This window comes from Anopheles marshallii, chromosome 3, assembly GCF_943734725.1.
Source record: "Anopheles marshallii chromosome 3, idAnoMarsDA_429_01, whole genome shotgun sequence".
In the NCBI taxonomy this organism is placed as follows: Eukaryota; Metazoa; Arthropoda; class Insecta; order Diptera; family Culicidae; genus Anopheles; species Anopheles marshallii.
In genome coordinates, this window is record NC_071327.1 from 19,978,946 (window position 1) to 20,003,650 (window position 24,705).

The 24,705-nt window shown below is 45.0% G+C and overlaps 1 protein-coding gene across 1 annotated transcript; it reads left to right on the forward strand.

The window, feature by feature from the left end:
- The first annotated feature begins 1,472 nt into the window (after positions 1 to 1,472).
- LOC128710919 (vesicular glutamate transporter 1) lies at positions 1,473 to 24,511 on the forward strand. The gene is given in 7 exon segments (XM_053805784.1): positions 1,473 to 1,522; positions 19,950 to 20,232; positions 21,629 to 21,922; positions 21,925 to 22,413; positions 22,475 to 22,660; positions 22,737 to 22,922; positions 24,131 to 24,511. Coding segments are annotated over 7 exon segments (1,869 nt in total).
- Positions 24,512 to 24,705: the final 194 nt, after the last annotated feature.

Below are 24,705 nucleotides of genomic sequence, written 5' to 3' on the forward strand. Positions count from 1 at the left end.
GGATGCAAGCAGATCGGTTGCGCTACTAGCGGACCGTCCTTACCACGGGGTGGGTCGCCATTGCCTGGGCTACTGTGGTGAGCTGGGGTCCTTCTCGCGGGTCGGTGGACCGGTGGCGGGTCGGGTCGGGTCCGGTACGTCCGTGAGTGTGTGTGTGTGTGCGTGTGGGGTAATGTGCGTGCGTCCGTGCGTCATTATCGGTCTTCGGGGCCGTTGACCGTGTGCAGTTCCTGGGTGCAGTGACAAGGTGCACCGTCCAGAGTGTAACTCACAAACCAATATTGCCGTATCGCCGGGTGAAGCAATGCTCAAAAGATGGAAATCAATGCAGATCTATGTCGTCCGTGCGTTCTTTCCGGTTGGTCAATGTGTTCCCGTACGCGCGTAGGTGTGTAGTGGTGGTGGTGTTGTTGGGGTTTTGGTGGGAAAAGAGCAACCCTTCGAGTATACCATCGCTATTGCGCTATCCTGTCCTAGGCTAAGATCGTCAAACAAACAATGCTGGAGTAGCGAAAGCCTGGAGTAGCTGATATACATCAAGTTAGGTAAGTAATTTAATACAACAAAAAATAGGAATTTTGATTAGGAAGTTGGTTTAAAACGAGCACCCCCAAATGTTGCAGATAGTTTGCGCACACCTTAAAATATAGGTTGTGCGCATGATCAACCTACCGGAGGTCATAGAGCATGTCCATTGCTGATCACCCGTGATGGAGCAACCATCTCATGGAAAAGTGTTGTGTAACATAAAAGATTCTGTTTCATATTTTCCGTTTGCTTGTCTCGATGCAGATATCAAGTCATTTTTAGTGTTCATCTGTGTGTAACATTAGCAAAATTGTTATTCCAAATTATTTATAAAGTAACGATTAATGGAAAAAACGTATAAAAAACTGAATAGTGCTAGTGTGAGTATGTGAACTTCTTGTTGGTGAGTTGATGCAAGTAAACGGTTACGACTTTTTGCTATCTGATAAGCTGAATATTTATCCTGTCGTAGGAGAGACACTATCTATTGGAGGATAATATCATCTCATCATACTAATGTTATTCCTAATAGAATTTTCCTATTGGATTTAAATGACCCACAACGAATTCCTTTTAGATAGCTAAGAATATTGATAGGTCCAAATTAAAACTATAACCAAAATATGAAACTTACCACCCAAAAGTGTATTTTAGGCCTTTTTTTTATCATTAATGCTAAGATTTTATTCCAAACTTCTGCTCCACGCATAGGGATATCCTTCGAGATCATGAAACAGGCTACCACCGCGCACTAGAACCACTGAGGAACGTATCGCTCGTTACCAGCTTCTTTGTTAGCACACATCAGCAGCTCGTCAGGTGGTAATAGAGGTGCTGGAAACCCCCCCCCCCCCCCCAGCAACTGCTTCGGTTTTAGGGACTTACATCATCCGGTAACCACCAACCGAAAGGCGAGCCCCAGTTTCTAAGCAACGCAACACACAATGCCGGGCTTCGCAGATCTCAAGGACCGGGCGTCCAACGTTTTCGGTGGGTAAGTATCAAAGACTCGTACTACATGGGAACGCCGGTTCCAAAAGCGGGAAGCATTTGTAATCCGGATTTGGGATCCACTCGAACGCACAATGAGCGTAGCGAGCAGCTTTTGGTTTTTTTGTAAAGCGAAAACTGTTATCTACAACCATCCGCCGGGCGAAATGTGGCTCAGTTAACTGCACGAGATGATGAAGCCTTTCTCAAGCGTATCGGCAAGAATTATGAAATACGGTTCCCGATCCGATTTGTTGCGCCTATTGCGCGTTTTTGATGCCTTCGATCGGCTTTGAAAGAAAATGTTTTGATGGAGTTTGATGGTAAATGGGGCATAAATCACTGAAAATATTAATGTTTTATGTTTTTTTTTACACTAGAACTACCGAGCTAGCCATTCTGACGGAAACGATTCATTTGAACCCCATTAGTTTTAAATGCGATAATCGATTTTTCCGTGGTTGATGCATGACTTTTACGTATCTTTGCTGCAGAACGAAGTCAATAATATATTAAAACATAATCCTGGTCTTTGAAATTTATAAAAAAGTGACCATCAATAAAAAAACGCTTAAAACGCTTGGTAGTTTTCGAGTTATCTCTATTACAAAAGAGCGAAAAGTTAAAAACAACTCAAAAGTACAGTGATTTTGGATAAGAATATCTGTAAGTTTTAGAGATTAAATCGTTATTATTGAATAAGATTTTTTCCATTTTATAATCAAAAAAAACTGCTCGTGCTCCTCCTCAACAAATGCTTTAAATTTTAAGCGGATTGGATTGCAAATGGATCTCTTTACAAAGCCAAGGATTTGTATCATTTTTAAACGTTCCGTTGCCTAGCCACTCCAGTAGCACGACTGGGAAAGGACGGCCGCCTAGATTGTGAGGATTTGTTTATAAATGACTAAAGGACATGTTTCGCTTTCATCGGTAACGCCCACTCACGGTAAATGCTTCACATCTCTGCATATCGGGGGCATTCCAACGAGCAGGGATTTTCCCGGCGTTGAATTTACCATAGCGCCGGCTGGAATGGATGCTGTGCCGTCCTGTTTAATAGAATTTGCTTATGATAATACCGCCTAATGGGGATCCTAATGGGCAGATTATTTACCAGCACCACGGTACATCGGTAGGGAAAAAGGGGTTTCCGAGGGTAAAAGGACGGAAGGCTAGAGAGGGGGAGTAGTGTTTTCCACCCTCTTTGGAAAACTTTGTTCCTTCTACAAAAAAAAAAACGCCACAGGAAGGACTCTAAAGGACAATAACAACACAATATCGCAAACGCTGCTGGCAGGTTGCTTCGATCGGCAAAACTCGCGTCGAGTCTGGGCCCGTGTTTGGGTGGAGTCTTTGCTGACGGTTGATGGACGCATTTTGAATTTAATTAAGCACTGTACGAGGAAAGGGTGTTTCCGTGTACGGTTCTGCTTCCGGTGTTGGCGTATGCATTCGAACGTCTCGCAGATAAAGAGATTTATGCAAAAAGCTATACGTGGCTCGTGGCGGCGAGCTGTAAAGTGTGGGACGGGATTCGAATGGTCCTTTTTCTGTAAAAGCGAACGGAGGCTTTGGTGGGTCCTTATGGCTTTAGGGCACTATTTAATGAAGTGAAATCTCCACTCCGCCTATTAGCGTTTGAAGAGCCGAGGTTGATGAGAGAAGGAGAGTTTCACTTCCAGTGCCCATTCATGGACCAAAAATGTATCGAAATGATGTGTTAAATATCAAAGAACTTCCATTGCCTAGAGGTTGGAACATCAATATTAAATGTGATACGGGTTTTTGAGGCACTGAATGAATACATTCGGTTACGCGCCAATGATGATGGCTTTATAAAAAAAAACAGGAACATGATAAAGTGAGCCTGGCCAAAACGGAAAGTGGTATGAAGCGTGTAACCGTGACAATATGAGCGACGCCACAACGCATCAAACGGCACGTGCTGATGCCAATTTCGTTACGCTAGCGTGAGCTCTAATGCGGACACTATGTTCCCAGCCTCTGGTTCCTACTGATACACGGGCTGATCTCATGGAAGACTTTAGAGCTCCCAACTTTCGTACATTGGTACGGCATGCTCGATTCTTGAAGTGAAGTTGTACCGGCTGCTTTACACCATCATCGACCGTCAAGTGGACGAGTTCTAATTCGACCCCCGGGGAACAATTTGTTTTGGTTGCTTGTCTTTTTTTTTTGTTCCTTTGGGCGAAGTCCTTATCTGGAGTTGGAGAAACAATAAATACAAACTCGAGGTTGGTCGAATTCGGAGGCGTTAAATCTTCGCTACGGGAGCTCCAAACGGACACCTGCTGAGGTGCGGAGATTTATGATGTTCTACTTGGTAATGTTGGGTTGTCTAGCTGTCAGATGCCTAAAAGTCAGGGTGTATTGGATACATTCTTAATGCGCTGTTATTATTTTGCAGTTTTCGTAAGTCCATTCTTAACGAAATCTTTTAATTGTAAAAAAAAATCACCGAACGAAACAAAGAAAAAACGAATTATTCCGGCAAACACCATTTGAATAGGAAATTCTTCTCGAAAGCGCCATAAATATTCAATAGTCAATTCGATACGTCCAGTATAAACTGTTCTTTTACCGTATCAGTGTCTTTGTGAAAAAAAACCACCACAATCTGGCCTCATTCCCAATTTCTTCCGCCGCATCATATTGCACCGAAAACGATTTATCATTTCGGTCGAATCGGCTCGCTGGCGCCACACAGCGAATATCTGCCAGCATCTTACCGAGAGATCTTCACTTCCTTTGGTATTGCCTCCCCGAATGTACCAATTTCCCTGCAAACGGTTTGCGCTTGAACAGGCGCTTGAAGGAAGTCAAAAAAAAAAGGACGAGGCCAGTCCACCGAAACTAGGAAGAACCAACAAAAAGGGAAGAGTTTTCCGACGGGTTGGCGACAAGAACACTAATAACCGATGTTATTCCATTCCTCGCAAAGGAGGCGATGGAAGTAGCCTGCCTGTGCACGGTCTTCAGTACGCCAAGGAGGGGCAGAAGAAATGCTAGAGATGAACCGAAATATACTGATGTTCTTCACAGGCCAGCCACCACCGGGCGCTGGAGCAACTCCATGTCACGCACAACTAGAACTATTCGCGTTCGTTCTTCCTTTTTGGCGCGGTTCCAACCGTGCCGTCCGCAAGCCATAAAAAAGAATTGCCAGACTTTTTGGCGAGACTTGGCGACTTTTTGGCGGCTGGCACGGGTATTCAATGGGCCGAACTGTCGGTTTGTTTATCCTGCGGGAACGATTGTCTGCGCTGAAGTGGTCGCAAGGATGCGTTTGGTTTGTAGTGCGCCCTGAAATACGCACCACACGAGCATTTGGAAATTCGGTCAATCAATAAATCCGTGGGAAGGAGTTCCTTGTCCAAAATGCTTGCTACAGAATATTTCTTCGTATTGCAAACTATTCTTCTCTCACATGAGGACAAGTCATTTCATTTTTAAGGGTCGTTTCAAAAGCCAAGGGAAAACAACCGTAACCAGAGTGGTAATTGTTTTTAACGGTTACCAATCTGCATTTACTTATCACCCTCGATGTGGCCACGGTGATGAAAATGAATTTAGCAACATTAGTGGAATGGCTCGACGCCATCCATCCCATCCATTTGATAGGGATTTCAGTGTATTGTGTGAAGTAAAAAGTGAGCTTGTTCTTGTGCATTCACACGACGTGCAGTTGAATTTTCTCAAAGCAGGGAAAAACACCACTAGAACGGGACCGGGGAACTGAATAGGAAGTTACCCCTTTTTGGGTATAGTTCAGCTTGCTTCCTCCAGGACACTAGCTGCCAGTGCGGAACGATTGCGTCAACAGAACACGACATCAGTGTTTGATTGTTGTGTGTAGTCCGGGAACGGCGTGGAACAGAGAATCGCGACGGATGAGCCGTTTCAACAACCGAAGCAATTTAATCACGTTAATGGATTTCATTGTTGTACCCGACCGAGATCCATTTGCCTTTTGCGCATCGGTGTGTAATGGGAGAGTGTTATTGTCGATAATGTTTTTGGCGTACTGTTGTGGAAAGGAACAAGAACTTGTTCTTTTTTTTCAGCAGCGTTTAGGCGTGCTGGCAGGTGTGAGGACGTGTATGGATTTAAGCACCTTTAGACTATTGATTATAAAATCGTTTTAAATATAATTTATCCATCCAGAGACAGGACACTGTACGTATATGTTAATCATCGAAACATCGTCAATAAATTAGGCAAAAATGGCAACGTTTTCAGAATTTACTGCATAGAACAATTTGTTCTCACACTCTCCCCGGGGAGTGAGCAACAGCATGAAGACACGTAACGATCGCTTCTTTGCATAAATGTCTAGCAATTTACATATTTTAACAAATGCGCCTGATGATATTTGCACTGGCGAGTGTATTTGTCGAGCAAGTTCTTAATCTTCGCGCAATATTGATTACCATTTGCCTTCGTTGCACACCATCCCAATTCCCGTTTCCCCCGCAAATCAATACAGAGAACTCTCCCGTTTGATAGAGCGCAGGGTGGAAATCATGTGACGACACTGACACGCCGGCACGCGCCTAGGTACCGACAAAAAAGGACACCGGATGTAATAATGTCATCGGCGAAGTAATCGCGAAACGGGCAAATAAAAATAAAATAACTGCGGGCCGCCCTTAGAACCATTTCTGGGTGCATTAACATTCAATACGAGACGAACAAATTTTATCAAAATGAGTCCTAAACTGCTGGAGCGAGAGCGTTGGTTAAGGAGAGGTGGAATAGTGGCCGTTTCACTTTCTGTACGGATGGTTTTTAGTCATTTCGGTCACGTACTTTCACTCTCGCACAGTTTAGCTGTCGAGTGGTTTATTAAGTGCTCAACAGAATGGATCGGAAATGGTGGTTTTCTTCTATTTTTTTGGGGTTTTAGGTGTGTATTTCCGATATTTAAAGTGTGTGTGTGTGTTTTTTTTTAAGTGGAGTTGGGCTGTAAGTTATCCCCGAACACAAATATTGATGACGGACTGAAACATTCCGACAACGATTGGTGGACGATATTGCGATGAATATCTTCACGCACTTCGCGACATAAATTTGGTGATGTTGAGCTCGATTTCAAGTTAGGAAACTTTAATTTAAATATCAAATGAACAAAAAAAAAACAGCTTAATTTAGAGCAAAATCTTAAAATAAATCATCCTTTGAAGCAGATATAATCGAAACAAAATCCACTTACTAATGCAATTTTTCCCTTTTTTTGAGTAATCAGCACCGATGCGATTATGCTTGGGACACCGAAACATTATCATATTGCTGATAATAAAATAGAGAAAAATGTTCACAATCATCTGAAAAAAAAAATGGGAGAACCTGCTCGGTCTACTGAGCACGCCCTGCTGCGGTTCCAATCCCATAAATTGCAAGATGAAAGAATGTGCAAGCAAAGTTATAATCGGATTTACAATTTACCACAAGCAGGAATTGGGAACACGAAGAAAACATTCGCAAGAAGGCAAAAGAAAATCACAAAAAAGAAATGGACAAATTTTTCACATAAACTCGTATGATAGTTAGTGGAAAACGCTGTTAGAAGCAAGATACACTTATTATAAAGTTTACACATAACTTGGTCTTAAAATCCTCAACAAAAAAAAAAGGTACAAATTTCCATTTTCTTCACAACCGTCCTGGCTATATTTTCTGCTCCGGTGGAAAATTCATGGTCCGGAAACTAACTCCAGCTTCGGCGCGTTCGGTGCGGGAAAAAACCCGAAGGGTGGACTTCAACTTTGTTGCAAAATGATGATGATGATGACGTTGATCATAAATTGTGGTATTATATATATTATATTTTTAAATCGATCTCACAAACGAAAAGCCGATGTTGCTCTGGTCCTTTTTTTCGCACCGAACGGTGCGTAACTGATGGTGTGATTAATGAAAGCGAGTGAAGCATGAAATTGATTTGTTAGTCAAAAAAAAAAAAGAACTGGCGGCAAGTGGTTAGACAGGGTGGTTAGGTAGTTTAAAATATACCCTGTCACCGGTGCCATCCGAGTGGTATGGGCCATCAGCGGCAGAAGCAAAAGTCCAATTAGATAAATGCAACTGACCACCATTATAGTGATTGTTGTCGCCCGGGCACTGACCAGATGTGGCTGCACACTCGTATGGGAAGGATGGAAAATTGGTGTACGTGGGTTTTTTTTTCTCTCCTTTTAACGACGAAGATCAAACCCATGGTCGCGCAGGGGGGTTGTTTTTGTTCGCATCTAGTAATCGTTGTAAAATGGACCACCGGTTTTACGTTAGCATCGTGACAAGATCCTTCTCGAGATAGTATCGTAGTAGCGAAAGTGTGCTTCCGTGTGTATCTTGATTTTTCTACCTTAAATGGAAGATATCCTTCGCCGCTGAATACTGTTGCCAAGGCCTTCCTATTGTGGTGTTCCGTTTCGTCGTGTGCCGGGTGGGGTGAGTTGAAGTCGTCCACAAGCAGCCGGTAAGCAGCAAGATCATACACAGCTTGCGACATGCTCGAGAGTCATCGATACACACTTGTGTCGTTGCCGTTTTGAACGGTTTTGTTCGCAACGGATCCCCACGGGGAACGGCAGTGTGTACCGGCCGGGCTGGTGATGAGCCGCTATTATCACTGCCGTTCCAAACGGCCACCAGTGACTGGTGTGTTAAGGCGCCGATGGGATGGACCCGGGATGAATGGTATAATTTTGCACCGCTTAGCAAACTCTAGCTCCGGCGCAGGGCTAAAGAAGCATAAAATAAATCAGACAGAAGAAAACATCCATCTACCACATGCTGCGCCATTCACGCGGGGATACACATTTGAATGGGCAACCGAAGGATAAAAAGCCCGGCACACTAAGCGGCTTTCAGTGGCTACTCGGTATCTCGGCGTTGGTATGATAATGAATCGGTGTGGTTTTTTTTGTTGTTATTATGTGTGGTTCTGTGGAGGGGTTTGTAGCGGTTCAACCAGGCTTAATGGTCTCATTTCAAACTAAAGCCGAAGCAATCCGTTTGATGTGGTGTGTGGACGGATAGGGGACACTGTGCGACACTGGTTAGTCGAAGGGGTGTCCTCACTGTTTGACTAGGAATCGAAGTTTGTTATGATTTACCACAACGGATAAGATGAAATCAAGCGTAAGATAGTAAAAATGTCATTCCTTACGAAGTATGAAGACCAAAGATTGGTTAATAAACTATTGCCACGGTCTGTTCGCAGTACATCCATCATGATGAAGATTGATGAAAATTCTTTCCCAAAACACTCCTTCAAGCTATTGAATAATTAAATTAAAACTGGTTCAAGTTTCCCGTCCCACCAACCGGGAGTGATTGATTCAGCAGCAAATCAATTAAACCGCACAGCGTCTTCGACTCCCGACTGATCTAATGATAATTAATATCGTAAGAAAAACGCTCATCCCGATAATGATCCGGCGCATCCAGGACAACCGTCCTGGGATGAAGCACTGCAAGTGACGAAATGGAAAACCGGAGGCGAAAAACTTTTCCCCAAACAATGGTGCCAGCGGACTTTTTTACCCAGGGAAGGGATGTGCCGAAGCGGGAGGGCGGTACGAAGTGAGTACTTTTATCTTAATCAGCATTTTCAAGCGACCAAACAACGGTACCGCTCTTATGTTTTAAAGAGTGACGTTAAATTTCATTCACCGTGAAGTGTGCGTGGCACATCGAATCGGGAATTAACCACCATGGACGGACGCTGCGTTGCTGGGGGTGTTTACGACGAGAGGGTGTCTTTTTCCCATCCAGTGACAAGGGGACTTGTGATGTCTCACTTTTGCGCTGGTTACCACCGTTGACAACTCGATTCCCCCTGCATCAGCGAAAACATCAACCGGTCTCTCATTAACACGGCTTGCTGAAGGGACAGGATGCCGCGTAAGTGACAAAGCGTGATGTGTTCTGGATGAGGTAAATCATTGTGGTGTAACGGTGGGTATCCCGATGGAACGTGATACAGTTGATGGTAGTGCAGCACAGCCGAAATTGGGGAAAATCTCATGGAATGGAGAGACATCTTGCTGTGAAGCTGTGAACAAAATGAGCTACAAACGGAGTGGGTTTTCGATTAATCAGCTCGTGAAATGATCACGTTTGTCATCTTTCCGATAAGCTCGCCATCAAGTTCCATCCCCGATGGTATCGCAGTCGGAAAACTCAATCCTTCCACCCGCTAAAAAGGCGCATTAACCATTGATTCACCTTTTGTGCCGGCTAAACATCAGCGTTCAAGGACCGGAATAAAAGCTGGAGACAGGGATGGGAAGGCAACAAATCTCCCGTTGAGAACTGTTTTGTTGTCATCATTATATGCGGCTTAAATGATTTCCCCTGGGGGGCTGGCACATACGTACCGTACCATCCTGGCCGTAAGTTACTTCCCCAAACGGGTTGGAAGGCACCGATTTTAGCTGAAATGAATTTTACCTTTATGATGGTTTTTTTTCAGGGTGGCGTTAAGAGCTGCTTCAGTGTTCTGGTTAAGGAAAAGATTTTGCCGGGATATACTCACCAAACGTCGACTGTACGTTTGAAGCAACAATGGTAGAATGAGTCAACGTTAAAGCCCCAGTATTGGGAGTGTGTTGAGCGATGAAAAATAGTCTGTTGATAGGCAGGAAAGGATCGAAAAGGAGGGTGACGTCCCACATTGACAGCCTCCGCAATCATTGACAAGGGCCCGAATATCACGTTCCACGCATGTCGAAAGGTGATTGATACATGTGACTTTTCAGCGGTGGGTTTCACGTGTGAGAACAACACGAAAAAACACTGCGAAAAAGGCAGTACGCCATTGTCGAAAGTTCAAAGTTTTGCAACTCATTCGATAAGAGATTTATGGGATCTATTTGCAGCAAATCTAGGGGCTTCAGAGAAATAACTCAAATGATAATAAAGTGACAGCATTAAGTGAAATGAAATAAAACTAGAATAACACAGTGTATGCCAACAAAATAAGGCCATAAAAACACGATTCCTTGTAGCGTTCCATCTCACAAACTGGGTCATACATTGTTCGTGAACTTTTCCTAATGGTAAAATCAATAGCGATCAACAGCGCTGTGGGTGTGTGTGTCAAACATTCCGTACATCTCTCGCCAGTCGTTCGCATGCCAAGGAGTACGGATATCATTATTATGTCCAACATAGCTTACTCCCTCGGTGGCATCTTACAATCGTTGAGCGTTGAAAGTGAAAAGCTTTAAAGTACGTTACACTTTTCCAGCTGCTCGGAACTGGCTGACTGGTGTTAGAAAAACAGGCCTTATTTATGAGTTGCAGAAAGAACGGGTCAGTTGAATATCAAGGATTGAGTCTATTTCTGGTGTAGGAAATAAAAAGCAAGGCAGCGGGTTGGAGACACTTTCACTAGAAGTCTTCTTTGCGTAAGAGTAGTTCCTTTGGCGGCGGTAAATTTAACAGGCAAACGTTTAACGGACGTGAAGATATCTCTATCCAGAGTCGCGGGTCATCCTTCTCCAGCACCGTGTAGGTCAACAGGAAGGGCAAAGCGGTATGCAAAAGCGGAGACACATTAAGCCACTTGTCTGGTGCGTGCTTGGAATGCGTAAAGTTGTGAAAACTTGCGACACTTTTGCTCTCTCGGTCTCCGGTCGCGCTGCCGGACTGTTTACGGTCTGATCTGATAATTCATTCGTCTCGGGGGAAGATTTTATGTAGTTGCAACGCTTTTGTTTTCTGTGCCTTATTTTTCCACTCAATCCGTGGATGTTGTCCAATGAAAAGGTGAATAAAAACCGGAAATAAATGAAACGTCGTCGTCTGTGGGGTGATGATTGTTGATCCTGACTGACCCTGGCATGGGTAGCACTACCATCCAGAGCCATCGCAGGGACATTGAATCTGATAACCGCCAGTGCCCGTAGGGTGGACGAACGTCGGCATGCCGGAACCCCTCTGGAAATAAACGCCCGGAGTGGAATCGCACGATAAATAAACAAAAGTGGCGAAATCTCAGGAAATTGCTTCTGAAAGCCGATCCTTATGAAGCTGAGGGAGACCCAAAAGGTGATGACATCCCATCGGAGATGTGGCAGCAAAAAAAAAAAAGAAGTAGCAGGCAGGCACACTATCTCTGTCCGGACACGCACGGAAGGCTAAGCGACATAAAATGGGAAGTAATGACTAAATTATGCCAGAGTCATTTTCGGACCGATAAATGATCTTAATTTGAATCGAGCACGAAACTCACGGGATGAGGCGAGAAGATTTTAACGCCATTGTCCTTATGGTTGTTTGTTTTGCACTGCGACTCATGATGAGTGTGAGATGAGAATGTGTCATGCAGTCCGTGTGATGGGAGAGTCACGCGCCGCTTTTTCGGAAATCTGGTGGAAGGCCGTTATACGTTAAAGTAATTAGAGCCGTTTAACCCCTTGCTGTTTTGGTTGTCGTAAAGATGCTTTTCTGGTAGCAGCATGATTACAGTAAATGATTGATGAAGAGCTGAGGGAGATGCGTTGCATGTAGGGAAAAGTTAATGTCCTTGTTGAAACGAAAGATAATTAACACAGATAACAGTGGAGGGAAGAAATAATTATCAAACTAATAAATGTTTGAGAAAGAAAGAAGGAAAAAATGTTGAGAGAATGTATAATAAATTGTACAAAAAGATACGAGGAATAGACCAACACACTACCAGGATCACTATCGCGACTTCCATTCGGTTGCCATGACTACCCGGTATCGGAAATTCCATTACTCATTTTTCCCCCCTCACAATCGGAAAACCTCGTGCCACACATTATAATGTTTGATTGCAGCCGATTGTACGATCGTAGGAATATTGTGTACAAATACGGCACGCGGCACAATTGTCACGTTTCGCTTTCACTCTTGAGAAGCAATCTTGAGATTTCAATTCACTTTGGGCGGCCTTGCACGGCTTCCGCCGTGCGTCACTAGCGGCATCGGAGTTCTCGGCCGTAAATGGGTTTTTTTTCCCATGGTTGTATAATGCACTTCCGCCCGCCCCACAGTTCGATCGATTTTGCTGGGTCGGTTTGTCTGCTCCGAAACCCCGAAACAATCGTCAATCGATATGAGGTTTCGGTCCGGGTGTGCTTTTGCGCTCCGTTCCACGTGGCCTTTGAAGGCGCAGAACACTCACCCACTTGTGCACGGGGATGGTGTGTATGAAAAATTGCCATTATTTAGAATTCCACCGCCAAGTCGGAAATCTTCGCGCGGTAGGAATTGAATTTCAACGGATTTGTCCCAATATTTCGGGCGTAAAGCGATACCGGGTACGTCTCACTTTTGTAAGAAGAGAGCGTGTTTTTTTTTATTTCAATCCACCCAAAATGCAATAAATCAACCCGGCCGTCACCGGAGCCGGGGATGTAACGCCAACGCCATCAAAGCGAAAAACCTCCGTGAAGAGCGGCACCGGTTAGTGTTCATTTGAGAAATGACTTTAAATTACATCATTACGAAACAATAATCAGCGCGATACGATGGCTTTGAAGCAATTCGTTTCGTCCATCAAAAAAAATGCCGAGAGAACGAACGGGTTTTGTACATTGTGGAAGTATCCTTTTTGTTGTTGTAACTCCGCAGAGGGGTAAATCTTTCGATACTTTACGTCTTCTCCTCTCACTAAAGACTCCCTTGGTGAATATTCTTAGAGCGAAAAGCATGAAGACACGTTTTTGAATGTTTGCGGCAGACTTAGGAGGGAAGCTTCCCGTACACGGCGTTAGGATTTTGAGGGTTATGGTACACTTCTCGCACCGAAAACTCCCCGAATCACCAGGGATTATAGGAATGGTTGTTGCAAAATCCTCTCGCTGACAGGTCCCGTTGAATGTTTATGTTTTTTTCCGATTGCGTTTCTGCCGAGCAAGGGATGTGCAGGGTTCCTCAGCCCGCTAGAGGAGTAGGCATCGGATAAAGGATATCAATCCTGCCAATTCATTTGATTGCTGTTTTTCTTTCTCGTCAAACGGCGAAGGGTCATGTATCGGTTTTATTACATTTCTATTTTTCTTTGGCTTCCGTTGGTCCGTTCTGTTTGTTTGAAGATTTTCCGACCATTGCGTAAGTGTTGGGTGGGCAATGGGTTATAGAAAATTTGACCAGTATGTCCAATATGAAAGGTCTCCTTTGGATGGTGTGTCGACGTTATGGGGTGCTGCATCTTAGTATGATTGACAGAAATCAATGATTTCGCGAAGAAAATGCTATGTTCACCACTATTAAGCGCCAAACTACGATTGGTGAACCTTTCTCTGCAGATGTTAGTTAGAAAATGTTTAAGGAAAGATAAAATCTGATCACCTCAGCTTTTTGTACAGTACTCGAAGGGGGAAAAAAGAAACAATAACAACTAATGCTACTTTCTTAAGAGATCACCAAGAAATCGTTTTTCCTTGTGTCCATCTGGGTGCGCTTCCCGGGTGCGCACGTTCTGCAGCAGGGATTCACACGGCACAAAAACAACCCGAAGATTCTATTATGTTGCGTAATCTGGACGATTCAATCTTTTAACAGCTATTTTTAATGATTGCTTTTCTGTTTCCGCTTCCGGACGGTTCCGAGACTGTCTGCACGAGTTTTGTTTTCCTTTCTGCACGCTTCTCTTATCGCAGCTGAAGAATGGAAGATTCTTTTTTCCTGCCATCGTTATTTACCACGTCCGAAGCAAAAGAAGCCCCTCGTATGCGAATTGGCCGGTCACCGTTGGTAACGGACGGGGAAGGAAAAAAAAAATCTCAGCCCACGGAGACTTTGTGACGCTGCGAACAGACGGACAGACGGATCTTTGCACTTTGCTGCTGTGATGTTTGTTCCGCTTCCGCCTCGGTCACGAATATCCCGTGCCAGTGGGAAAAGTCCTCGTGTGTCGCCACACGGATGGGACCCGATGGGAGTGGGCTGATAATTAGATAGAGTAGAGTAAGAGTGAAACAGCAAACGGTTGGGCATGACAACGTGATTGCCCACCTTTCGGGTGGGGTTAGTAACCGTAATAGGAAGGAAATTCAATTTCGCACGAACGATTACCGTTTAATGAATAAATAAGTGCTTGGGTTTTCTTGCCCATTTGGTATTTATTTATTTTTCTTTTTGGTGGAAAACTTTGCCGGATGCGAACAATGAAAATTATAAAGCCCCAGTTCGGGAGGAACGTTGCCGTAGCAACGAAACGATTGGGCAACAACGTTTGCTCCCTTTCTCTTGGGGTGCGAATATTTCAAGAGGTGAATAGTGTTCCACTTTCCGTTTTATGAAGTACCCAACGCTTCCGCCCACTAGGCTGGTGGATGCTGCTGCACCGGCACTGCAAATCCTTTTTTAATGAACTGCGTATCCCACGCGTACGCAGACTCCATCAATCAAAACTTCATTAAAGTACGGGTGGGGGCACCGTATGTTCCAATCGATGGAAGTACTTCAACCGGAAATTCAATCATCGCGGTACAATGAAAGGCTTAATCGAATGATGGCCCAAGTCAGATAAGCGCAGATAGCCACAACGGTGGCGTTCTTTTTGGCGATGTGATATGACCTTCAAGGTTTGCGCTCCGAATGGTTCACATTTCGCGTTTCCTCGCCAACTTCCTGGAGGGTAAAGTCCCAGCGCTTGATGATGATTCGTCGATAGGCTTATCTAATTTTGATTGATATCCGTTACAGTTACGGCGCATCGGAAAATGTTTTGCAAACTCTGCGTAAATCTCGGCAGAGATAATATTGGTCTCTAGAGGTCGACCCTTGGTTGGGTTGGTTTCTAGTCCCTCGGGAGAAATTCACGGTCACAAAACAAGGGTTGGCAAATCGGAAGCAGCTCGCAAATAGACCACTCACCTAACCCTCAACATTCGTTGGGTGTACAGCGCGGTGTGGTTAAAACAGCGACTGTTATTATGTTTACAGTTCCGTCCTAATGCCACGTCGTGGATTCAAGCGGTCGTTGGTGGAGGAGTGACACAACGCCAAATATTGATATGATCCATAATTTAGAAATTAAATTTATTTGCATATCTCTTGTTCTTGCGTAAAAGAACGAATCGTCTAGACATTCAACGGTACTGGGAGATAAACCAGACCCAACCAAAGGCAGGATAGTCTCCCATTTTTTTTCGCTCGTGGTTTTAATAGCTTTTAAGCAAATGTTTGACTTTCCGGTACTGGGAGAATATGTTTACATCAACTCCGACCGGTAGCCCAGTTTTTAATAACATTTCTCATTTCCTTCCACTCCGGGGCTATCGTTGGCTGAGGGGTTTATTTGTCTTTGTGCTTCACGGCGAACCAATGGAGGGTTGTGGCTCGGTGTGCCGATACCAGTGTGGTACGGTTCATTGCAACTATTGTTTGCAGGTGTTTTTATTTGTTCTTGGGTAAATAGTTGTGTCGAGTAAGTGTGTAATATTAAATTTTGAAGAATATATTTCTGAGGGTTGAAAGTAATTTATGGGATTCATGAGAGCATAATAGACTCCATGCGATATAAAAGAGTTCAAAAACTGAAGCTGTACAAGTTGAAGCGAACAAAGAGCCCACAAGGGAGCAAGTGTATTTTGTCACGCATTGCTAGGAACCGTAGCCAGTATCAATTAGCCAAAACTGAAATGTTTGATATCGTCAATTACCGACCCGGGTTCCATCGCTTATCACGAACTGCAGAACCTTCCCTTGCCTAGCGGGAGGCAAAACCAAAATCGGCATCGCACCGTAAGTAAAGCGGATTGTTACCAGTTAATAACATAAATTATGTATTTCTTTCCCACGCACCATAGGGAAGGGGGTGGGGCCCGTTTCTATAAATCTCCCCTGCGCGTTCGTTCATTTCCCCTTTTTCCGGCACTGCAATGTTGATAGGGGCACCCGTATCGCAAGTACAAAATCAAATCACTAACATAACAAGCGAATCAACACAGAAACCTTTCCACCGGGGAGGGAAAAAAGGGGACCACGAACATAATCATAAAAGTTTCCACCACAACTCCCTCAGGACGCGTATGAATTTCAGCTGCATGAAGGTGGTATGGTTTTGGCTTCGTTACGTCAAATATTCACCACCGAGCGTGGGTTTGAGTCGTGTTACGGCGAGCCGATGAAAAGGTTTTCAGCTGCAGGATGGTGTGGGTGTGGTCCCTTGGGCTGTGGAATGGGAGGTTCCTTGAGACTTTGATTGACCAACGGGTTTTGCTCACCTGTTGATGATACATAGTGGTAGTAGCAATTGAAAATAAATGTTTTGCCAAAAATAATCAAATGAAATTTAATTTAATGTAACTTTTGAGAGATAAAAGAAGGTACATTTTGATGTTCCTTTCCAGGGGGTAAAAGATTGAAGCTTAATATTGTAACATTTAGATGACAATTCGCTTCAATGCTTTGTAAAGTTGGTGACTTGTAAAGAGGTGTCTCTGTGTTAATGTATCCTCAAGATAAAATACATAATCGAACCGTTTAGCGTAATAAGTTTGCTTACATTAGAACCGATCTCTCGGTACTGTTTTGCGTTCAACCCTCAATCCCCGGAAAACCCTGGAGATTATAGCATTTTCGCAAAAAACCGACAAATTTCCCAACACCGCTCGGGTAATCCCGCAGACGGGACGGGATCGGGATCACGTTACAATCACACAACAACAGCAACAAAAGACCCACACCTTGCAGCATTCAATCGGCCGGAGGTGGTTCTCGCAGTTAAATCGTTCGGGATGGCATCGGTAAGCAAGGTAGCGTAGCGAAATCCAGTGAATTAAAAGCTAAGTCTCGGAAGAATTGTAAATGATATTTACGGGAATTGGATTTCAATCATGCCCGTCTTGGGTTGTGCGTGCCGGGCTTTCGGTTCCGGAGCTGAAGTTAACATCGCAAGGCAGCGGGATATGGCACGCAACTACCCGCAGAGTACGAGGCTTACCGATGTTCGGTCCTAACCGTTCAATCGTTTGAAGTGCTGACAAATTTAAATTAAAAATGCTTGAAAAGCGATTTCATTAATTTTCATCCAACCGGTAGGATGCGACGAGTGCAACGCTACACGGCTACGTTTGGTATGGCCCCTTTCCGAATTGTCTGGTGTCGGGAAAGACACGTGCTTGACGGTGAAATTGATATTTATGTGCTGTAAAGCTGGGGCAAGGGATCTGAAGAGTGGACGAGTGGTTGGGATGGGGGATCATGACTGAGCAGTCTTGATTTGCATACTGTGCTCATGTCATGGGCATTTTGGGTGTTCTATTTAGATCATAAATTTTGATTATGGTGGATGGAAAGAAGTTTCAAATCAACTTGATGATTAGTTTCGAATTCTCGAATTAGACTACTATTTGGAAAATTGAGCATAATACCTTTAGGACACCATTAGGAACTAATCTATGCTGCTCTCATAGCTCTCCACTATACATATTCATTCCTCTTTCTTATCTTTCTTCTTCGTAATCAATCATAAATGGCACGAGAAGATATTCCGGATTAATATCCACCAAGGCATGGATCAATCTCACGAAATAAAGTTAGTCTCCGTTAAGCTTCTCCCGAGGAAAAGATCACCAAGACAGTCATCGTCAGCACAAATGACCACCATCTTTGTTTGGATGATTCGGCCAAACTAACGCACAAGATGCGGCGCCCTGTCAAGGGTGAGACCGGAAATTCAATTTCATCACCGTGCTCGGTATCGACATTTTGGTCCAGAACGTTTTGCCAGCTCATCGGACGGCCCCAGACATTGCCTTGAAAGGCGAACCTTGCTCTTCGCAGGGGGAATCCGGTGAACTCTTGAAAGCGGATATTAGTAAACAATATTATCAAACCTCCAGATAGTAACTTAATTATGTTTGTCAACGATAATTCCTGCCAGCCGGTCGGTGGGACGCACCGAGTCAGAGTCTTCTTCGGTAGAGTGGTTTTCCCCTACCGATGTCTCTACTCATAAATCTGGATGGATATTTGTTGGCCGTAACTTGATGAAAAGTAGGAGGAAAAACAAAAATATCATGTTCTGAATTTCGTTTAATCCTTGGCGAAAAAACAAAAAAATCCCTAACAATGCTTACCGAGAAAGTCTAGTCGAGACGCCGTGATAAAAGGATAACTTTATTGCATTCGCCATCATGTTTTGCCGGCGGGACAGACTAACAGAACGCTGGCTCACCGAACTCCACACGGATTCATCTCTAGTTTTTGCCACCCATTTTTGCGTGGATGACATTTATCAAATCAATTATTTTTTATGCTGCATGATGTAAACGGCACACGTTCCGGTGGTCGTTGCCCTACTCTTGTTTGTTGCGAGAGAAATATTTATGACGATTTATGACGCGTCGTAAACCATGCTGTAAGGCAGACGATTTGTTGTGGTTAAGTGTGGAAGCCCGATTTTAGAGTGTTTGTGCTTGTTACCGTGCGCCGGGCGCAATCAATACTGGGTTGTACTGCGTTAGGGAGGAAAAAAAGGGCGTCAAAGTGAATCATATCGGGGATGTTTTATTAGAGCTGTAAGAAGTTCTCCAACAACCCGCCAGCAATGGTTCATAAACATAATCCGCAGTCTCTAACGAACCGTTCTTACATCATCTCTAGATTACGAGTATATGTTCACTCTCAGCAATCAGTAAAGACTAAGGTATTTGAGGTAGACAAATTATCAATTACATTGGGATGCTTTGTCTTGCAGTCAGTATAAGGTGGAAAATTCATTTCCATCTCGTTTAGAAGAGCACCACTCAGCGGCGAGTAGAGCGATTTGTTCGTATCCCACTGGTTGAATGGCGTTGTGTCCCACTGTGTGCCGCTTGTTAGAAGCTGACTACCAGCACAACCGACATCGTCCATCATCTCCCATGGGAGGTAACAGGATCCACGTTGGGCAGAAGCAAATTTACATCAGAAATGCTATTGCGGTTGTGTGAGTGGGCCAGCATCTTACGCCAGTCGCTTGGAACAACGTCTTGTCTAGCATCTTCTCACGCCCCAACGAACAACTCCATTCCATTTGCAACGGATGGAAGATCCAAGCAGGCGGGAAGCGAAACCATTCGCGCGCAGATCCAAAAGACATTTGTGTGCACGGGAATGACATTAAGTGGGTCTTTTTCATTTAATTTCATTTTCTCAATTATATTTCGGCGCGAAAGGCGTTTTGCTGACAGCTGCGAGTGTTTGGAAGTTGGGCGAAGATTTGCAAACATGGTAGATAAATGTTTTACGGCGATAGATGATTGAGTTCTGTGGGGAGAAAACATCTTTCATTAGTAGTTAATAATACTTTTTTATATATTACAAGACACGATGGAATGTTTGATGAAATATTGAAGAATTGAAGACGAGAAGTCGCTATTGTGTAAGAGTTTCAAGCAGTTGAAGTTCCTAATTCTTTTGTTTCTATTTTCCAGCGTTGGGTTCGAAAAGTTCGAAACCAAGCAAGGCTATGACCAGATGGATGGGGCGGCCGTCGGTGGCGCCTACCAGACGGACACCGGCGGCAACGACTCACCGATGTCGTTCGAGGAAATTGAACGGCCACCGTTGCGCCACGTCGACAAGTACGTCCGGGCGGAGTGTCCCTGCATCAAGACGACCCGCTACACGATCTCGCTGATGACCTGCCTCGGCTTTATCATTTCGTTTGGTATGCGCTGTAACATGGGCATGGCCAAGCTGCAGTTCGAGAACGGGGTAAGTGTTGTCTGGCGTATCCCCCACCCCCTCCCTCGCTCAAATTTACCGTCAGTTCTCGTAGCAATTTGCACGCCGTTCCATTAACGAATACCTACCCGTTTGCCGGTGAGCGTTGGCTTTTGTCGTGCGTAATTATTCATCCGGCCGGGACACGTGTCATTGATGTCCCTTTTTGGGGGCGGGGGCGTTTGTCCGATCGGCATGTTTCGATTATAATTTCGCCACGCACTGCATGATGAGCAAATTGTGTTTTCCGTCGAAATAGCACCAAGGGCTCCGGTAAGCATATTTCGTTCATTTTGTCACGTATCCTAATCAGAGGGTTTTTTTCGAGATCCATTTAGAGGTCTTAAGGTCACGTTAAGACTTCCCGTTAAAATCGTGTCTAAGAGCATTACAGCATAATTATTTGGCCAGGTTTTGGAACCTTGCTGTACTAAGAACAATAAGCATTAGCAGTAAATGCCGTGAGTTCTTTTATACCTCGTGATGAAATAACTCCGATATCGATACCTACATAACGCACGTAAATAAAAGATAATGAGCAGACAAAATGAAGGCCCCCGAAAGCCGGAGAATTCCCCCGCCGTTCCGGATGAGTTCGCACTGCTCAAAGGTATCAGGACGTTCCATAGACATGCGAACGGATGACCGGACCGAGAGAATTGGGTAGAGTAAATCAGGAAAAATATGAAATTTTATGGAGCCAAACATAATGGAAGCATTTATTAGAAATGCGACGACAAAAGATGATAATTTTTTATTCATGAGTCATTGCGCCGAGGGTTTCCCGATTGATACGCACGCAGTGGTGTGGAGGTACTTTGGGGAGGGTTCCGGTCGAACGGCGTACCAAAGATACCATCAGCAAGGGGTTTGGAGCTTCGATGAGCTGGGAAACAACAACAACGCAGCAAAAATGACACCCAGTGCTGTCTGATCGCGGGAACGAAAAGACACGGATAAAGAAGTCGACCGGAAAGCCGGAAACGAGCATAAAAGAAGCGAGAAAATGACAACAAAACCCCAGCCCGGGATAACTCATCGACGCCACGCTGCGAGGGCGCAAATCGTGATGCGTTAACGGATGTCGTTTCAAGTTTTTTGTTGCTGTGCCCCGCCGCACACGATGCCTTTAAGGGCACTCGCTTGTCCCGCGTGGATACTATTGTGTCGAATGGGTGGCTAGGGGAAGGGGGGGAGGGGTGAAAAGTACGCTTGATTTCCGGTTGCATTGGCTTGATTTAACAACGGGTAATGGCCATATTTTGCCTTTAACGTGTCGGTTTTGGGAATTGCAAATGAAAGATAGCTCAGAGTTTGCAGTAAAGTATTGAAGTTCTCATCCCGCACGCGTAGCTTTGTTACATCCTAATGTGTTCTTCCTTTGCAGTCGGTAAAATACAACTGGACCGTGGCGATGGAGAGTGCCGTCGATTCGTCTTTCTTCTGGGGCTACCTAGTGACGCAGGTACCGGGCGGTTTCCTCGCATCGATGTTTCCAGCAAATCGTATCTTCGGCACGGCCATCGCCATCTCGGCCTTTCTGAACCTGCTCGTCCCGGGCGCCATGATGCTGCATCCGACCGTTGTGATTCTGGTACGCGTCCTGCAGGGTCTGGTAGAGGTGAGTAGATGTCGGTCGAAAAGTTTCCCGACTGTCAGAAACCGTACGAGCGCGTATGTCTCACCGGTTCGGGGTTCTCGCTCTAGGGTGTAACGTATCCCGCCTGTCACGGTATATGGCGCTTCTGGGCCCCACCACTCGAGCGCTCCCGGCTGGCAACGATGGCATTCAGCGGGTCGTACGCGGGTGTCGTGATAGGTATGCCAATGTCCGGCATTCTGACCGGCTCGATCAGTTGGCACGCCCCGTTCTACTTCTACGGCGTGATGGGTCTGATATGGTACTGCTTTTGGCTGTGGTTATCGTTCGAGAAACCGCGCCAACATCCAACCATCTCCGTGAAGGAGCTGAAGTACATCGAAAAGTCACTCGGCGAATCGGTACAGCTGCCGATGCCGACCATAGCAACGACACCGTGGCGTCACTTCCTGACGTCGATGCCCGTGTACGCGATCATTGTGGCGAACTTTTGCCGCTCGTGGAATTTCTATCTGTTGGTACTGTACCAGAGTGCCTACCTGAAGCATTCGTTCGACTTCCGGATTGAGGAGGTAAAGAATTTGAGCGTACCGCATTGCGATTGGGACTCACTTACTGTATTGGTTTCCGTAGACTGGTTTGCTGGGTGCACTGCCCCATCTACTGATGACGATCATCGTACCATTCGGCGGTATGCTGGCGGATCACATCCGAAAGACTGGTCTCCTGTCGACCACCAACGTGCGGAAGCTGTTCAACTGCGGCGGGTTCGGGTTGGAAGGTCTCTTTTTCTTGGTCGTAGCACATGCCACCAGTTCTGTAAGTAGACACCAACACACCAAAATACTCTTCGCTTCTTCAATCATATCTCACCGGTTGCACTTCCACTTCACAGATGGGTGCAGTGACGGCACTGACGCTCGGTGTTGCCTTCAGCGGGTTCGCCATATCCGGTTACAACGTCAATCATCTGGACATTGCTCCACGCTACGCCAGTATTCTGATGGGAATGTCCAACGGCATCGGTACGATAGCGGGCCTGATCTGCCCTATCGCGATAGACCACCTTACACGGGGGCAGGTAAGTAGTCGCCTAATCGGATTGTGATCAGCAGATGCATTCTGTGCGCCGAAGCCACCGTTCGCTTCACTATCGGTATCGACCAGCGTTTGCCAGGCACAGCTTCCCATCCCGTAAATGGATTCACTCCGTCGGCTTCCCGTCGGCATTTAGTTAGCGTTTAGCGGCGCTGATGCTGATTCAATGAAATAAATTAAATTTGTTACGATGTTACATGCCCGATGACTTCGAACAAATCGGCATACCCTTGCGTGGCGGGAACAAAGCGAAACCCTACACGGCTGCAGCTACAGTCGGGTCGACCGAGTTCTCTCCATTGTGAAGTGTTTTCCAGCAGCGTTTACCAACCCCAAGTCTGGCGGATCGGCCGTAGCCAGGCGCGCGTCTATGCTCGGGAAAGGATATGGCTTTTAAAATCTTGAAACTGTACAACTGTTGACATTGGTGGGGTTGCTTGTATGGCAACCATTGTCAAGGGATGTGATTTTTGCGGCGTTGGCTGTTTTCTCGCCCAACGCCGTCGCTTCAATCGGCCATTGTTAGTGGTTGTGAAGAAGGGGTTTCTTTTTTAACGTCGTTTTGTGTATAATATTTTGCTGAATCAACTGTTGTGGCTTTTTGTCTTGTTTCCATCCAAACAAGCAATTGAAATGGATGCAAATATTGACGGTTGTGTTTTCTATTTGGAATTCTCGATTAAATTTAGCTATCATTTTGTAATGTGAGGTAGAAATAACGAATAAAAATCACAATTTAAGTTTAAGTTTGGGTCTTTACACGACAAGACTGGTATAAAATTCCATCCGCAGAAATCCCCAGTAGCCATGGACTGACTATCCTGCTACGAAGTAAAATTTAATCTAGTAAGCCAGAAATGACAAACATGACCAAATAGGTTGTTACGCCAAGAAGAGAAAAAGTTTAAGTTAACTCATAACGTCACTGGGACCAGAAATTTAAATCCAAATCACATGAAATTTTGTAATCCTTCTAGGAATGACATAAAATGGCGAACTAGGATATTACTCTCATTTGGTTATTTACAGATCTCGAGATATCTGAAGACTAAAAAATCTAATTTCCTATAAAATAAAAATACTTATTCCTTATTTTCTTCGAGTTTTATGCAATGATTTATTCTTTTGGTCCTTCAAAAACATTTGCAATTTAGAATGCTCAATTTTTCGACAACTTTTCTCTTCCCACAGCCTAAATCATGCTGGTCCACGGTGTTCACGATAGCAGCCACGGTACACTTGGTTGGCATTACATTTTACGCGATTTTTGCGTCGGGTGAGCTACAACCGTGGGCCGAACCGACGGTAGAAGAACAACGAGCCTGGGACCCGGTTGGTTCCGGTTACGAGAAGGAAACCACCTTCAACGATGCCGGTGACGGCGGCACTGCCGGTGGCATTACGGATCCAATGGCGCAGATCAACGCCACCAAGACGGTCTCGTACGGTGCGGTCCAACAGCACGTGGCCAACAATCCGTTCGCCTATCCGAACGCCATCAGCGAGGAACCGGTACAGCCGGAAGCGAGGGACACATACTTACACGGAAATCCCACAGAGCGTACCTACTGACCTGCTCGCATGAAGAAAACCGTAACATTTAGCATGAATTAGTGTACCGGAGCTATAAGATTGATGTGTTCGAATTGTATTATGTTTTTTCGTTGTTTTTCCGTTGAATGGCAACAATGCGTTACGATGCGTTATGAAATGTAACGCCGTAGGCAGCAGCCGGAACAAGGCGGAATTGAGGGCAGCCAATCGAG